The sequence below is a fragment of the Thermobia domestica genome, chromosome 5 (genome assembly GCF_964235325.1).
Source record: "Thermobia domestica chromosome 5, izTheDome1.hap1.1, whole genome shotgun sequence".
Taxonomy (NCBI): Eukaryota; Metazoa; Arthropoda; class Insecta; order Zygentoma; family Lepismatidae; genus Thermobia; species Thermobia domestica.
In genome coordinates this window covers 117,216,309-117,235,514 of record NC_137458.1, presented here as the reverse complement: position 1 = coordinate 117,235,514, position 19,206 = coordinate 117,216,309, and the positions used below count along the sequence as shown (strand labels likewise).

General features: G+C 37.6%; 1 protein-coding gene across 1 annotated transcript; it reads right to left on the bottom strand.

The window, feature by feature from the left end:
* Positions 1-290: 290 nt before the first annotated feature.
* On the bottom strand, positions 291-4,412 carry LOC145685222 (uncharacterized). Its single transcript, XM_081757582.1, has 2 exons — positions 2,347-4,412; positions 291-2,151 (listed from the first exon to the last, which is right to left on the bottom strand). The coding sequence occupies exons 1-2, from the start codon at positions 4,410-4,412 to the stop codon at positions 291-293; spliced, it is 3,927 nt and encodes a 1,308-aa protein (XP_081613708.1).
* Positions 4,413-19,206: the final 14,794 nt, after the last annotated feature.

Here is a 19,206-nt window from a genome sequence, read left to right as displayed (position 1 = left end):
ATGTTCACTTTCTACAAAAAAGGAGGAGAAAAAGGCCACCCTCTGAGAGCGAAGGGAGCCAAGGACACTGACCATAGCTTGACATGTATTCTGTTACGTTATAGCTGTTCAGACTAAATATTTTGTAAAAGGAAAAAATACACTCAACATACGCCGCCCACATTGAAATATCCATATTTCAACACAAATCCCAGTATCGAAGATCTTAATATTGACAATAGATGAAATAAAAATACTAAAGTTACAATACTATGCAATTAAATGTTAGAATAAACATACTAAATGATCAATTACTTGTCTTCAGATTGAACTGTTGATGACTCCCTTTCGTCGAAAGGCAATAGGGACAACTTCACTATCGGCCTCTTGTAGAGTCCGTCAGATGTTTTCACTGTCACCGTACGCACGAGACCACCTTTTCCTGGGTGAGTCTCAATGATCCTGCCAAGTTTCCACAGTTGTGGGGGTTGGTTGCTCTCGCGAAGGATCACCATGTCATTTGGTTTGAAGTTGACAGTTTCTTTGCACCATTTTGGTCTTCGTTGAAGTTGCGACAAATACTCGGAAGACCACCGTCTCCAAAAGTGTTGCGTTAGTTGTTGAGTCAGTTGCCATCTTGTGAGACGATTCACCTTTGTACCTATGAAATCCTCTTGTGGTGGAGCTAACAATGCGTCGCCAGTTAAAAAATGACCGGGTGTGAGGGCCCTAAGATCACTAGGATCAGCTGACATGGGAGTTAATGGTCGCGAATTAAGACATCCTTCCACCTGAACTAGCACAGTTATCATCTCTTCATATGTCAGCACTGCATTCTTCAAAATGCGTTTCAAATGATACTTCATCGACTTGATGTTGGATTCCCACAATCCCCCAAAATGGGGTGATGCTGGAGGGTTGAAATGCCACTGGATTCCAAGTGAGCTCAAATAATCACTTGTTGAATTTGAAACTCCTGTCGGCGTCACTATTGTCAAAAGGTCCTTCAGCTCACGGTTTGCACCTACAAAGTTTGTTCCGCAGTCACTGTATATGTCACTTGGCTTCCCTCTACGCGCCACGAAACGTTTAAGCGCAGCGAGAAAGGCTGAAGTAGATGCTTCGGTCACTAGTTCAATATGCACGGCCTTTGTACTGAAGCATACAAACAATGCAATATAACCCTTATATGTCTTGGCTGACCTCCCCTTTGTGTTCTTCAACAACACTGGACCAGTGTAATCTACCCCACACTGGTTAAACGGCCTACTCGGAGTTACACGTCCAGCGGGCAATTGCCCCATGAGCTGAGTTGTATTAGCTCGAGAAAATCGGTGGCAAGTTATACACTGTCTCACGATCTGGCGCACTACATCTCTTCCTCTTAGTATCCAGTACTTCTGTCGAATAACTGACAGAAGTAGCTGTGGACCAGCATGTAAATTTTTTACATGTTCGTCACGCACAATGAGTTCGGTTAAAGTATGTTTCCGTGGCAGTAGAATAGGATGCTTCTCGTCAAAGTCTAATTGTGCCCTTTGCAGCCTTCCTCCTACCCTAAGCAGACCTTTATTGTCTATGAATGGATGCAGACAAAATAATTTACTTTGTGCTGGTACGTCACCGTTTTCCTTAAGACATTTCAGCTCTAGAGAAAATTCCTCCTCTTGTACCAACCGAATCCAACAAAACAATGCTTCTTCTAACTCACTCGCCGTCAAGGGTCCATGTAGCCTTGCATCAGGTTTACTCCTTGAATTATTTATAAATCGTTTGCACCAAGCTGTCACATGGTTTAATCTTGCTACCGAAGAGTAGTTTGAAAGAAGGCTAATATCTGCCTTGGCGTGCATTGTAGCAACCGACGTCCTTTGTTCAACAATCACTGCATCTGAGGTCTCATCGTTAACCTCTACAGCTGGCACTGTTTCTGCTGCTAACCACTGTGGACCTGTCCACCACAATCGATGGTTGATCAGCTCGAACGGTCTAACACCACGACTCGCACAGTCTGCAGGATTGGTCTCACTGTTCACGTGATACCACTTGATGTTACTTCGTTGTTGCACTTCACTTACTCGATTTGCCACGAATGTCTTCCATCTACTTGGGCATGACGCAATCCAAGCAAGGGCTACCGTCGAATCGGAATAGGCACTCGTGCTATTTCGACTTTAAGGGATTGAGACACAAAATCCAATACTTTCACCAGGAGCACTGCGGCACATAGTTCAAGACGTGGCAGTGTTTGTCTTTTGATAGGGGCCACCTTTGTTTTTGCACTTAGCATGTTCACAGCAATGCTTCCGTCATTACGCACACATCTCACATACACTACAGCAGCATACGCAGCCTCTGACGCGTCACAGAACCCAACGAGATGGACACTCCCTTGTATCGTGTGGAATGACACATCTTTGGATTCTCACTTCCTGCAGCAGTGGAAGTTCATCGCAATAGTCATGCCATTGTTTGATGATGTTGCTTGGAAGAGGGTCATCCCAGCCAATTCCAAGCTTCCAGATCTCCTGCATTAGGAGTTTGGCCTTTATGGTAGTAGGAGCTAGCCACCCCAATGGATCAAATAGTTTGGCCAAGTCAGACAATAACTGTCTCTTCGTAACACTATGACGAGTCTTTGGTACGGTGATTTTGAAGCAGAATGTATCTTGAGACGGACACCACTGCACTCCTAATGCCTTGATAGCATCATTATCGTCCCAAGGATCTATCGCGTTTGTTTCTCTTAAATGACTTGGAATGGACTCTAAAACACTTGGTTCATTACTCGCCCACTTGCGCAATTCAAACCCTCCCTTTTCTAACAGTTGTACTAGTTGTGAATGCAGATGAATTGCTTCTGTCACCGAGTTACTCCCAGTCAGACAATCATCCATGAAGAAATCGTTAAGCACAACTGGTGATGCTAACGGGAAGTTGTGTCCTTCGTCGACGGCCAGCTGCTGGAGACATTTTGTTGCTAAGAATGGTGCACATGCAGTTCCATATGTGACTGTGAGCAACCTGTAGTCTTGAATAGGCTGTTTCGGATCCGATCTCCACACAATGCATTGAAAGTTTGCGTCTTCTTGCTTCACGCGAATTTGCCTGAACATCATTTTTGCGTCTGCACATAGGGCCACCGGGTGAGTTCGGAAACGCAGCACAATAGACGTAAGATCCTCTTGCAATCTTGGACCGACCATGAGAGTTTCATTCAGTGACACACCTGTCGTGGTTTTTGCACTAGCATCGAACACCACACGCAGTTTAGTAGTTGTGCTACTCTCCTTTAAAACGGCATGGTGAGGAAGGTAGCAACTTGTTGTTGGGGACACACTGTCTTCACTTGGTGAAATAGGCTCCATGTGACCGAGTTCTAAATATTCTGCCATAAACCTGCAATATTGTTCCTGATAGCCAGGCCACCGTACAAACTTTCTCTCTTGTTGATGGAGTCGTCTTACTGCTATATCACGAGAATAGCCAAGGTCAGAATGATTGGTCTTAAACGGTAAGCTAACTTCATATCGACCATTAACTCTTCGATGCGTCACTGTAAAATGTTCTTCACATTCCCTTTCTTCTACTGTTAAGGGACGCACAAACGGTACTTCTTCGATTTCCCACAGTTGCCTCAATGAGACATCTAGATCACAGCACACATGAAATGCGGACACTGCCGATGAACCACTGCAATTCACTTTCCCCGATAACACCCAACCCAGTGCCGTTTCCAATGCGATGGGTGCACCTTGAGGGCCCATGCGTTTGCCTCCTTGGACGAGTAATGGAAACACGTCCGCACCGAGTAGTATGTCCACACCACTTGTTTTGTAGAACTCCGGATCAGCCAGATCTAAATCCTTGATAAGGACCCACTCATTAACCCTAGTGAGAGCCTGTCTGGGCATATCTCCGGTCACTTTTCTCACTACTACTGCTGTTGTTGAATATTCATCGTTATTGTATCTTGACTTAAAAGCAAGATCTACAACTGCACGTGAATTGCATGCACTACTGGAAGCTATTCCCGAAATAGTTATATTTGCACTACGTCTTGGGAGTCCCAGCGCTTGAGCACACCGTTCAGATACAAAACTTACCTCTGATGCACAGTCAAGTAACGCTCGAAAAGATTGAAATTGCCTTCTGTTGTTTCTAACCTTTACCACTGCTGTGGACAGCAACACTTGAGGAAAAACAGTTGTCATTGTTCCCCAATCAGCTGCTACGTGGGACGACACATCTTGAGCGCACTGAGAGGAAGAATCACCTTCGGGCTTCCTGTCAAAATGTAGTAACGTATGATGCAGCTTTCTACAGCGATGACACCCACCTGATTTACACTGAGTAAGTTTATGTGTTCCTTTTAGGCAATTGAAGCACAAAAGCTTATCCTTTACAAAGTAATGTCTGTCGTCTACTGACATTTGAATGAAATCCTTGCATTTATGCAGCGCGTGCTGCCGTCCACACTTCACACATGTCACATCTGCCGAAGCATGATACGCCACTGTCCTGCTCTTTCCGGACGAACTTGCCGATTTATGGGCCTGAGGTTTATTTGATTTGCCTGTCGCGGAAGCGCGAGTGCACGCGATCTCTGGTTGAGAAACTGCGATAAGTCTGCGAAAGTTGGAAGTTCGTTCGAGTTAATTGATAGCTCCCATTGTTCTCGTGAATCACTATCCAGTTTTTCAGTTATGTGGTACACTAGTATAGCATCCCAATGCTCCACAGGAATGTCGAACACTTTCAGAACTCGCACACATTCATTAGTTGTATCCACAAGTCGTCTTAGAGAAGCTGGTGAATCGGCTACTGCACACGGTTGACGAATCAGTCTTTTTATTGTATCATTTACGAGTTCGCGTTTATTCTGGAACCGAGCATTGATTATTTCCCACGCCTCTGTGTAATTTTGATCGGTCACCGACAATGATTGCACAAGTATTGCCGCTTCGCCACGCAAAGATGCCTTCAAATATTGAAGCTTTTGCGCTCCACTCAATAATGCATTACTGTCCACGGATGCCACGAAAAGATCCCGAAATGACAACCAATCTTTTAAGGAACCATCAAATGTTGGTAATTCCAACTTCGGTAATCGCACTTCACTCACTTTTGAACAGGTTACGTTTTCATTTGATGTTGATGAAACACTTTCTGATTGCTTCATTACCACCAATTTATCAATTAATTCGTCCACTCTGTCTTGCATTGTTTCTATTTCTTTGTCGTACGTATCAAATGTCTCTTGATCACAGGTTCTTGTAAGATCTAACACAAGTTTTTTACAGTCATCTGCTAGTTGATTCGCCTTCTCTATGTACGTATTCACTAAAGCTTTATTGAAGGACTCACTGTTTATTTTATTCTCCAAGCGCGTTATTTCGCGTTTGGTGACAGTTTTGGAAGCAAGTAATTGTTCCATCGTTGGTCACTTTTCACTACACGGCTAAACAATCAACGGAGGGGGGGCGGTGAACGAGACACAGGCAGTTCAGCGGTTGCACAAATTACGCTGGTGTTCTTTACAATTTCACTTTTCTTTCTTCTTCGAACACTACTAAAAAGACAGTACACACATATATATACACAGTTCAAAATATTGCTCTGTTTTTAGTCTTTACGATTTTTAGTAACAGCAAAATCCGGCTTCACTAGGAGGACCAAATGTTCGGGATGCATGCACGAAAGCATTTCCCATTCTTTACTAAACCTTCCCTGCGCCTCGCTACTTGTTGTTTGTTTAGAGGAATGAATCGTAACCTGGTTAAAATATAGCTAATTTAATTAACAAACTATTTAATATACATTAGTGGACACAGGTATGTACTATATGTGAAGTTCTCACTGAATGTTTGTATTGTACCACAATAGTTCGACACAAGACACATGCACTCACACGTTTCGACTGTCTAAAAAACACACACACACTGCCCTTCGTGGCGGCTCATGTTCACTTTCTACAAAAAAGGAGGAGAAAAAGGCCACCCTCTGAGAGCGAAGGGAGCCAAGGACACTGACCATAGCTTGACATGTATTCTGTTACGTTATAGCTGTTCAGACTAAATATTTTGTAAAAGGAAAAAATACACTCAACAGTATGTATTTCTCAAACTCTTGGGGGGGGGGGCAATTGTCCCCTCCTGTCCTCCCTAAATGACGCCCCTGCTCCTATTCTTATGCATCTACTACTGCATTCTACTTAACTGTAATGATTTTTTATGTTTAAAAGTAATTATTCATTTTTCAATAATTATAAATGTATACGTTCAGTAATTCACCTGTGACTAAGAAAAAAAAAAAAAAAGAAAAGAAAATGTGAAATTCTTTTTTAAACTGTCGAGATTGAAAGTCGATAAACTTTCCACTTTCGAGTACCAATTAGCCAAAATTAGCCCGGGAATGGGAATTTATATTTTAAAAACTGACCATCTCAGTAAGATGCAGAACACACTTAGTCTGTGAGAAAGAAGGAATGAAATCTCTAATTTCTAGTTCTATTAGTTTTGTAGCTCTGACGAGTGTATGACAAAAGTACTGATAGAAATAAGGACAATGAATTATGATTATTTTGTAGAACATTCCACTCTAATATCGCAGGAATTTTATCTTCCGGTTTGCATAGTTGTGAACAATTATAGAGTATATTGCTATATGAAATCTTTGAGTTTTACGTCCCACTTTAATGCCGGTTAGGCTAAAGAAGGTGGCGTTAATGAGAAATGAATGAAATGATGGAATGAAGAAAGTAGGACGAAAGGGAGAACCCCGAAGAAACCCCCCCACACACAGTGTTCGTCCACCACAAAGTTCACTTGGCGCGTACTTGGATCGAACCAAAAACCCCATGCACCAGAAGTGAACGCTCTACCACTGAGCTACCGCGGCCCCTGCTATACTATGTAAAGTATGTATCCCGTCGCTGATTTGTGATGGCAATCAGAAACAGAAGTTAAAGGTAAATTACAGTAATAGTTTTCTATTAAGGGGAAGTATAACTACTTTTATTTTAAGAAATATTTTTGGCTTACAATTTTTGTTCAGGTACACCCCTTCCCCCTCAACCTTGGGTACGAAAATTGAAGAAAATATTTAGATTTTGATTATTGATTTTAGTTCGGATCTAGCCTGTGAGGTACGTCGATATATCAACATTCGATATCACAAATATATCGACATTGCTATATCAACATTCTAAATTTTCGATATTAATATTCGAGGGGAAGGGGTGAGGTAGAGTTGGCCCCTAAGACTTGCGATGGATTAAGAGATAAAACTTAATTACTTACAATAATGTCTTCTAACTAGAATTCTTTTATTACTACAAACTGCAATGTAAATAAATCTACTTGTAAATAAATCACGGTAGCCAAAATTAGCCCGGGAATGGGAACTTATATTTTTTAAAAATGAAGATTTCAGCAAAATGCAGAAGTCTTTTGTATAAGAGAAAAAAGGAACGAAATTTCTAATTTCTAGTTCTATTGCTCTTGTAGCTCTGAGTATATGACAAAAGTACTGATAGAAATAAGGACAATGAATTATGATTATTTTATAGAACATTCCACTTTAATTTCACAGGAATTTCATCTTCCGGTTTGCATAATTGTGAACATTATAGAGTATATTGCTGTACTATGTAAAGTATGTGTTCTGTCGCTGATTTATGAAGACAATCAGAAACAGAAGTTAAAGGTAAATTACAAAAATAGTTTTCTATTAAGGGGAAGTATAACTACTTTTATTTTAAGATTTTTTTGGCTTACAATTTTTGATCGGGTTCACCCCCTTCCTCCTCAACCTTGGGTACGAAACTTGAAGAACATATTCAGGTCATTCCACGTCAGTTCAACCAAGGCTTTTAACCCACTATCTCAGATTTGGATGAAATTTGGGAGTGTTATGAAACTTTTTATGCTGATTACAAGTGTGTAAATTTTATTGCAATAGTAACAGTGGTTCAGAAGTTATTGTATTTAAAAAATGAGAAGAAAATCCATTTTTAACAGTCGCCTCACGATATTTCCCCGTTTTGGAAGAACACTAAAACAATCATATTTCGGTTCCTATTAATGCCAGAAACATGATTCTTTTTTATTCAGATTGTCTTTAAAAAACATGAAAACTTTCCTTAGAGCTGATAGAAAATTTATAGAATCATTTGAAAGGTAACATTTTGAGAAAAAAAAACTAGAACGCCATTTTGTAAATTTCAAATCTTTATTTCTCAAAATCCCCATAATGGATTTCAATGAATTTGTTTTTGTTTGAAAGCTTATTACATCTAGTTTCACATATAAAAAAATCAGTGGTGGCCACACCCTCATGTCCATGACGCACCCCCCCCCCCCTCAATTGTCTATCCGTAGGTGTTCTTCCATGAAAAAAAAAATCTTTTCGATTAATTTTTACACTCCCTCAAACATACGCAGTTTGCGTCATAGCCCCCCTTTGTGGGCACCCCTGAAAAAATGTGATGGGCCATCCAATCACTGAAGAAATATCCCAGTCAGTGTTGCCAACTGGTTGAGAAATAAACTTTATCCAATAACTTCCATACGATTTAACATACCCCCTCCCAGAAAAATATTGGTACAAGCACTCTTCCGTATCCTGGAAATACGCCTTTAATCATTACCACTCCTACCAAGCAACCCAGTTATCAGGGTTGCCAACCAATTTCAGGGTTGCCTGTCACAGCGTTAGACGTATCTGTGCCCACACTTTGCATACCTGCGACATTACAAATATACGAAATCATGTGGACCAAATACCCCTAATTATTGAACTACCAATTTCGTAAAAACATAATATATATATATTCAATTAATACAGAACACTGTGTTCGACACCCTACTAACTTGTACGTAGGGATCAAAACCCGTATCTACTCTGCTCTCATTTCCAAACAATAGCGAAATTCGTCTTTGTCTTTCTTTCTTTGAAAATGTCCATGACACCAGAAAAAATACTACATGGTTCAACGCTCTAAATCTTTCCGAAAGTCAGAGTTAGTGAATGTATTTGAATATCTTTCAAATATTCCTTACACCGCACAACGAAGGGCGTATCAGCTAGTATATCTATAACAAGTAAAGTCTTGTACTGCTGTTCTAATGTAGTATAGTTATTGTTAGAATTAAGGAAACTATTGTATCTCAATGTGATTCCCTCAACTAATTATGACTATTCAACACAAAAGTTACTGCATTCTTTCAGATGATATGGAACACGAAGTACCAACAATCTTTCAAACACAGAAACTGGCAATGTCGGATTTAAAACAAAAATTTCCTCGCGTAACAAAAATGAAATATTTCACTGATGGGTGTGGAGCCCAATATAAAAACTACAAAGCCTTCTTTCTTAAATCTTTACTTCCACGCAATTGATTTCCATGGTATGGTGGCAAATTTTTTTTTTTTTTTTTTTTTTTACCACTAGCCTTTGAAAGTCTCCATGCGGTGGAATTGGTGGGGCTTTTAACCAGGTTGTGAAAAAAGCAAGCCTTCAGAGACCATTGCCTGATCAAATAAATACATGCGCCCCAATGTTTCATTTCTGTACAGAAAATATTATAAGCACCATGTTTTTATTTGTGTACAAAGAAGAAATTAGCTGTTGTTCGTGCCACACTTCAACAAAGATTTTTGAGAGCAAATACTATTCAGCGAACACGTGCAATCAGGAGTGGATCCAGGACGGACTTCTGGGGGGCGGTGGGTTGTAATACTGCTACTTAGAGCTACTTTTAAGAGCTCCAAACACTGGGGTGGGTTTTATTTATATATAAAATAAGAAAGTTTCCTCTTCTGGGGTGGGAGCGATGGCCCCGATCGCTTCATCGCCAACTCCTTGGGTCCACCCCTAAGTGCAATGCATTGTTTTGAAAAAAAAAACTGGTACATTAAGATTGGAGTGAAGCGTACAGGTCTGGATGAAGATTTTAGTTAGTGAATAGTGATAAAGGTGATGCATCAGTAAATTTCCTACATGCCCATGGTCCATCTCCCTAATTTTGTTGGGCTGAAAATGATTCCTGTTGTGTTCCGTTTACTCACATCTTATGTAACAACTGCTACTGGCAGAACATACCAGTTATCTCCAAAGTCTCTGCAAGTAGTTACTTCGATGTGGGAAACGTTTACAAAAAGTACACGATGTTAATTGTCTCCTTCTTTAACCATTTTTTTAAACCAGAAGTAGTTAAAATTAACTATTTTCAGTTACAACCTTTATCGCCATAGAAAGAAAACAGTAATATATATCAAGTAAGGGCTTTATGATGTGGATTCAGCATCCGAGGAACAGGTTCTATCTTTGATCTTATTCATCTATATATTGTAACGTGTAGTTATAGATGTAGCAGTACTTCATTTAGGTGTTGAATCCAAGAGAGTTGATTGCTCTGTAACTTTGGGTGTAGCCCATCAGATGTGTGTATGTAGCAGACATGGGTCTAAGAAGGCATATATGAGGATTTTTAACACAAATTGATTTCAAATTATACCAAATATTGCATATTCATAAAAAATACATATAACAATAGAAATCCATAAAAAGATATGGGGCCCCACATGAGCATTGGGTGCCCGGACCGCCAAGATCGGCACCCTTGATTGAATCCCCATAATTTGGAAGTCTACAGTAGTTTTACATTATTATTTTTGACGCGAAAAGACAAGAATAAGAGAGTAATTTAGAAAATTATGACATTGAACTTCACAGAAGCTGTAAATCACTGAATGCTACACGGAAAATATGAATATCTAATATGAGACATCGTTTCATGGAAAATACACGGTGTGAATATGTATTTGGGATCTCTAAGAAAAGAGATTTCTATGTAGGCCAAAAAGGAGAGAGGATAACATGAGTGAATGCCAGTAAGATAGGTATAATAATAATGCAGACTGCATTGGCTCCGCACATGTTTGATTGGCGAAGTTTTGCTTGTATAGCGAGAATTCTACATGTTCCTTCAAACTGTAAGGTTTATAATAACAGTACGTTTTATTAGCATCAGGAAATAACAAACACTATGCATAATTACAATTCCCAGTGCACAAAGTTGCATCAAATTATAAGCAAACATAACACATAATCACAATATCACAATAATATACATTAAATGACAAATCAAAAGCATAAAACGTACATTAGACATGCAAATCATATAAAAGGAAAAATACCCTCACCCTGCCATAAAGTATGGATAAAGTTGTTTCTGTACTAAATCAAAGTTCTCAAGAAGTACATCTACTACAGTATTAGCAGTAATAATAATAATAATAATAATAATAATAATAATAATAATAATAATAATAATAATAATAATAATAATAATAATAATAATAATAATAATAAATTATACTAAAAAGTCATTTTAGTATTTAGATAGATAGTTTATTAAACAAATCATTAAATAAAGACTATTAAAGTTTTAATATTCAACGAAGTTTTTTTTTTTCCTTTGAAGTTTGAAGCCTAATGTCCCTGCAAGAAAAGACGAATGTCACAAGCAAAACGGAACAAAAGATCAATGTTGAAATAAATCTTTTGTTTCTATAGAACCAAAGACAAATCCCATTGATGAAGAGACGGATGTTACATGCTAAAGCCACAGGGTGCTACATTACCCCTTGTAGCCCGGCACATTAATCTGAAAAACGTAGAGAATGGTTCTCTCCTCATACAGACACCAAAAAACCGCTGCGACTCTTGAAGAGAATCCCTATTGAAGTGTATTTGAGAAGAAAAATGAAACATTCATTTGAAAGAAACAAGCAAAAAAAAAAAGAAACTTGATAAATTTATGAGCATGTCATAACATTTTGAAAGATTAATTTTGTGCTTTTATAATGTAAATAATTTTGTTGCAACCTGTTAGAATATTATCTTTTGTGTGGTTGATGTTATTTTATTTATTTTTTCCTCGCTATTAATCCATATATACGTAGTGGTGGTAAAATTTAAAAAAATGTTTTGTTTTTGTTCGTCTGAGAAGACAGGGAAATGTCTTTTGAAGTCTTGCAAGACAAAGCGGTTGATTGAAAGTGATCGCGGGAGTTCGTCTTTTTATCTCGGCACCGATTTTTGATGCCACTTTGGATAATTAAAGCTAGAATAAATGGCGTACGATTACTATCGACAATAAGAAGATATCCATCACACAAAACTCCATTGACGGTTTACTCCATTTTTTTAAATTCTTTTTGTTTTAAAGATGAACTCTCAATATATAATATTTCGGATGCAGATTTTTTTCCTTCTCTCTAACAGCAGGCGGATTTGGCCTCTTGACTTTTCAGAGGCGATTTTATAGGAGAAGAAATCAGATAAGAATTTTAGGCCTACATTAAAAAGAATACCCCGTGGCTTCTCGATATGGGAGTAGCTACCTACCTACTTACGTTATGTCCTGGATCTTTGTGGAGGTCCACAATCGAAGAGCTATTTGATTTCTTCTCGCTGTTAATAATAAATTAACGAACGCATAAACCTGCTCCAATTACTTCACACACACACACACACACACACACACACACACACACACACACACACACACACACACACAAATATACATGTATGTATAGTACGCAAGCCGACGAAAGACCCACCCTTTCCAGCTGCTAAATCTTTCTTGGAACGGCTCCCTAATTCTTTATATTCCATCTGGAAATCAGGTCGTAATTAATGGTGTTTATGTTACATAAGGGACAGATGAGAAGTTGATTCTTACAAATATATATGCATCGTCTCAATAATTCTCTTGTTCCTTTTGGACGCCACACCTTCTGAAGAAGAAATCGTTTAAATTATTGACTGGATTTTTCTTTATTCTGTGTTACGGATGTGAACTGTGAGTTATAAGCTCATAATAGCAAGAAGCTATTTTAAAACTTGTCGTCTTTTAATAAGAATAGGAAGTCTCAGATTTGGAGGCAATATTGCAATTAAACACTTAACAAGTGACTTAAATGGTTATTTTTCTTACCCCGATGTTTTTGTATATATATATATATATATATATATATATATATATATATATATATATATATATACACTCATGTACGATTCTTGATACATCTTCACAAGTACAGATTGCATTCATAAATCTATCTATCCTAATTCTCTCGTTTTCTGGTTTATATTATCAGTGGCGTACGTAAAAATTTCGCAAAATAGGAGTTCAAGCACTCAGCTTTATTTCCTTTTAGAACAAATGTGCGTTTGTGTACAGTATCCACAAAAGTTGACGTGCGCAATTTCTCAGGAAAATTTTGGGAGTTGGAAATTTCTGCTAGCACATAATGCCTTTATTTGAGGGTCTACTGTTGAAAATACTTGTGATAAGTGGATGACTCTTTGGGTTCAGAGGCTAGGGGTCAACTAAAAGCAATTAAATGGAAAGTTACCTTTGTCAAATTATTGGATGGCACCTGGAAGCTCGTAGAAAACAAACGGCTCATAACGTTCATTCCATATCGATACATTAGAAAAGTCACGAATGGTGAACTGGTCAAAGTACAAGTTCAATCTCTGTCGTTACGACTATGTAAAGTCTAACCCCAGACCCTTTTCTCAGAAATGGTTGAGGTCCCACTTTTGGAAAGCTTGTTATAGATATGTGACCCACGGAAGCCGGGGGGCAGAGGTCAAATCAAAACTTTCAAATTTAAAGGTCTGCGAGCTCTACATATAATTGCGAGTTTGACGTTCATATATCTGTCCGGCGGCCATCTTGATACCATTGTCCAAATTTGTTTATTCACTGTATATTTAAAATTTGTTTTTTCCTTTTAGCTAGTTTTCATATGGTGCAGAAAATGATGTCCTTGTCAACCACTTCCAATTTGACATACCTATTAAAAAATAACTTCAACAAGAAACTATCAGAGAACGAAGACAATTATGTAATACAAAAATACAGAACATAAGACAATTGAACGTTGAAAATCGTATTACAACTAATAAAACTGAATTAATGAAACCAGTTGTAACAACGTGGGAAGCGGTTTATTTCAATTTCACGTATGTGCTGTATAATTATTAAAGTATCAGAGATAATTAACGAATTTGTAACATGAACTAACACATGCACCGTACCTCCAAATTTGAACTATTGAATTGTATCACATATTGGAATTTATATTGTACTTGATTATTAAATAAATCAAGTTATTCTTGTATTTATATTATAAGCTAATTTAATCTTCTCGCTGTATTTCTAGATATACACCTGTAAAAAAATAAAATTTGCAAAATTTATGTTTTAATTCCCGGTGTATATATATTTGTTAAACTAAAACTCCATGAAAAAAACTAGTTTTTGAACTACCTAGAATTGCTCTTAAAATATATATAAACAGTAATCTGACGGCAAATTGTTGCAAAACGAAAAGAAAAGAAATATAGAAATAAAAGAGGAAAAAGTATTACACATATGTCGCAAAACAAGCCAGTTACAGACAGATATTATTGCTTTTAATTTTTTTTTGTTTTTTCCTTTTTTTTTTAAATGATGCTTCGTGCAAAACTGAAAAACACTTCTTTGCACGCGAGGAGCATTTCTTGTACTAGTGGCAATACGTTAAGGAAATGGTCAGCGGCCAAAAAGATTTTTCCAACTTCCCTGTTTTGTGTCTCTTCTGTTTCTTGCACCACAGTGTCTTTCTCCTTTTAAGTTTTTAACCAGTTCTGTTTGTAATGTGTAATTGGTTTCTAATTCTTCCGAAGTCCCGACCCCTGGGAAAATGAGAGAAATATTTCTTTGCGGTCACGTTCTTGGACCATCGTGTTACCAAAACTATTTTCTCTTTTGCTGAGGAGTCCGGATCTCCCACGTCATTCGAGAAAACTCCTTCGCAACGTACAATTACGACAAAACAACATGCCCCTCCCTTCCTCCCTTCCTGTTTTAAGATAAATTTCCTCTCCCCCCCCTGTCATCCCGGCTGTACTTTTCTGCATGTATATAAGTTGGTTACATAGGCGCCACAATTGTCGAGTGAGTTTTTTTTTTCTTTTTTAAAATCAACAGTTAGCAGTGGAATTCCACAAGGTATTTGTATGTGTACATAAGGATTTCTTTTCTTAATTTCATGTCGGACATTGCAAGAAAAAAAGAAAAAAAAAGAAAAATGGATCTTCTTTTTCAGCGTTTGATGAACCTTGAATTACACACACCGCCAACCACTGTACGTATTTCAGTTAAACATTTGACCTGGTATCAAAATAATTGGTACATATTTGTTTTCTTTCTTCTTCTTTTTTCTTTTCAAATTCCAAGTTTAGGATTTTTATCATACTCTTAAGATAAATTGAGTTTTTTTTAAAATAAAGAGAATTAGAATGGATGTGATTTATTAATTGGATTAAAAATAAAACCGTAAATTACATAGTAAGCCAATTAGATTTGCACTCACCATGAACCATTGCCAAATTCGGAGCATCAATTTATTTTCCTATATGCACAGTTGTATAACAAAGGTAAGTTGACAGGAAGATTGAAGATCATTTTGTAAATAAATAAAAAAAGGAAAGAAATGAAAGAAAGAAAGAAATAAGAAGATAAAGAGAGACTACTATAGAGTGTGCTATTGAAGTCACATTAATTGGGTATGCATATTGTGCAATGGAGTTTTCTTTAAAGACTATTGATTCAGTTGGAGGATATCGTCATATGAAATGTAACCTACTACTTAAAGTAGGAACAAAGTTTGGTAGCGTCATATCAGATTTTGCCATAGGAGAAGAGGAGGGGAGATAGCCAACCGAGTTTCACGATTTTTATTAGTATACAATTTATTAAGATTCAAGTGTTTGTTAAACTCGAGGGAGAGCAATTGCCTCTGTCCTCCCTAAATGACGCCTCTGATTAAAATTAGTGTTTAAAGGTCGCATGTTCAAGACTTTTGTTTGTTGTGTGCCATCTTTTAATTTACACCAACAAATTGATTTAATTTGACCGTAATATGTTCCATGAATTTGACCTTTTAGTCTAAGAAGTTATAATTTAGATATTTCTACTTCTAATTCATATATTACTATATTTTAAGTATGGTATTACGTCTTTTCTTCTTTATTTTAATATTGTGTCCAATATAGATATTTTGGAGCTCTTGTATTAAAGTATATTCAGTTTACTATGTTCTTTAAACTTTCTTTATCTATCTATATACAGGGCCGGATTTAGGAGGAGTGCAAAGGTGGACGTGCACCCCCCCCCCCTTTCGTTGTAAATATACACTATCTAAAGTGAGAAGTTTGCAGTAAAAATAGCAACACTTTCCGAAAATTTTTGCTGTTATGTTTCCATTTGAGCTTAAAAGAATGCAGAGTTTTACAAAATGAATAGTTTAAGTCAATTTTCACGGAAGCAGACACCTAGAATCTCTAGGGCAATTCCTCATCCACACCACAGATGCCTAAAGGCATTTAGAAAATTCAAATTTAATCCAAATGTGGTGGTAGTTATTGGTGCACCCCCATCATAAAATCCTGGATCCTGCCGTATATATATATATTGGTATACTTTTCGGGTCCTTGTCTGGAGACACGGATTGCACTATGTGGCAACGTTGCAAATAAAGAAATAAAGAGTAAATCTACTAATCTATCAAATAGCTGCATCGATTCTTTCCAGATGGCAGCTAAAGTCGATATAGATTGATAGTAGCATCCAGTAGCGTCTTTACGATTTTGTTTCGGGGAGGGCTTTGCTAACTTTCGGGGGGGGGGCTTTGCCTGAAAATATGAAAATTCTGCAAGATATTTCATATACTTTACTATAGTAAATAAGATTTGGGGGGCTTTGCCTGAAAATGTGAAAATTCTGCAAGATATTTCATATACTTTACTATAGTAAGTAAGATTTGGGGGGGCTTAAGGCCGGAAGCCCTCCCCTAAATACGCCACTGGGGACTGGTAGCATCACTTATTAGCATAGCAATCGATTTAACTGCTTGATATATTCCTCGAGTAAAGCTAATAGTTCCAAATTAATCTGCAACGTTGCCACATTGTGAAATTTTAATTCCCCATAACGACTGAAGGAGGGTCCGGAGGACATAGCATCATATAACATTTTCGTTTTATTTTGGCCTGTAGAATAGTGCTCTGTGGTCCGTGGGCGCCATTTTTAGAACACCCGGTATATGTACCTGGTGAGGTATTTAAAACTGTTTTTGAAAATACTTGTATCTGGAAAACTACAAATCGGATTTTTAAAAAGTTGTAACAAAAGTTGTTCGCCTCAAAGGGGGACATCCAATGATACCACACTCGACTCACTGTCTCCACCTCTGGGGGAGGGAGGGGGTCAACTTTGAAATCTCAAATAGGAATCCTTATTTTTATTGCATATTCTGATTCTCTGTGAAAAAATACGTAACTTTGGTATTGAAATATTTTTTCGTTGCGTGATAGATGGCGCTGTAATCTATAAAAGTCAAAATGACTTACAAACACTTGAAAAATGAGGCCTTTAAAACTGTTTTTGGAAATATCTGGAAAACTACAAATCGGATTTTAAAAAAGTTGTAACAAAAGTTGTTGGTTTCGAAGGGGTACATCCAATGATACCACACTCGACTCCATGCCCCTACCGGGTTGGGAGAGGGTCAACTTTGAAATCTTAAATAGGAACCCTCATTTTTATTGCATATTCTGATTCCCTGTGAAAAAATACATAACTTTAGAATTGAACATTCTTTTCGTTGCGTCATAGATAGTGCTGGATTTGGCAAAATAATTGGAATCGGAACGAATACAAACAGTTGATAAATAATGTTTCAAGAAATACATCAGATTACGAAAATTAATACTTTTCATGTATTCGCAAATGCTATCAAATGACATCATAGTTGATCCCCCCACAAGGATCTCAGGAGGTTAGAAAGGCAGTTATTCTAAAATCTGTAATTAGAAATCGGTGTTTTATAGCAAAACACTTGATTCTCCAGAACTTAATACATTACTTTGTCCACATTGTTAGTGTAATTTCTGTCACAGATGTCACTGAAATGGACAGCACTTGGAAACATTCATGATTTCTTTTATCAATGTATTAAAATCTAATTTTAGCGTTACCCAGGAACAACAAACGTGGAAGTAGTAATAATTTGTTCCCTTCAGGATGCTTTTTAAATGTGTCAGCTTGCTTCTCACCATTGGGATACTTGTTTCAGGTGAGTCCTCTTGCCTCTCACTATTGTAGTGCTTGTTTTAGGAGAGTCTCCTTGCTTCTCACATATTTCCATTGATTACTGAAACAAATGTTCGAAATGGTGCTCGTTTTCTGCAGTACACATTACAAGTTTTACATATAAGTCTACAGCGAGAGTCTGACCACTACTGCTACGCATGAGACGGTAATTTGAATGATAAAGAATGTATCACAGAAAATACTTACCGTACAATTTCGAAAATTTTCTTATCATTTTTCAACGATGTTTAGGGATGGGCACGAGCAAGTTCAAGCGAATTTTCCTTGAAATTCGACTCGACTCAAAACAGACATCTTTGAGCTCGACTCAAGAGCTCGACTCAAAAAATTCTCTCCAACTCAACTCGAATTCGGGTCGAGTTTCGAGTTGAGTAGACCCAAAACGAGCCAAATCTTGTATGTAGTTTCAAGTGCTCTCTTCAAGTATCCTACATCGACAATAAAATTATTATTAATGATACTACTACTACTACAATGTATTATTATTATTATTATTATTATTATTATTATTATTATTATTATTATTATTATTATTATTATTATTATTATTATTATTATTATTATAACAACACCGTGTATAGATATAAAAGATAGGTGGTTTGTATCTCAATACTAGAAGCTAGTTGTCTGCCGATCTCGGTAGTTGTGAAGACTAGGAGGTTAGGACATTGTTCAGAAGGTTCTGGGTTTGAGTTCCAGAGCCAGGAGGAAATATTCTGGCTCGAGCCAAAAATTGTTAAAAGTTATATTGCGCCAACCAAACATGTTCAAAACTGCTCGGTCCGGATTTAGGCTTATCAACGGCTCGAACAGCTCGGCTCCAGCTCATTCACTAACGAGCCGAGCTAATACTTCATCCTACCGAGCTTGCTCGAGCTCTTGGCTCAGTTGAACCGAACGGAGGAAATGGCACATCCCAACCGAGCCGAACTAAGATCGTTATAAAAATCCCTAGTCGTCTTGTTACCGAGACGAGACTAGATGCG

Bases quoted from the DNA above. Each gene is read 5' to 3' on its own strand.
- LOC145685222 (XM_081757582.1), bottom strand. From the start codon at position 4,412: ATGTCAGTAGACGACAGACATTACTTTGTAAAGGATAAGCTTTTGTGC. The intron at 2,152-2,346 runs GTGACGCGTCAG...AATCCCTTAAAG, and splicing joins TGTCCATCTCGTTGGGTTCT to TCGAAATAGCACGAGTGCCT.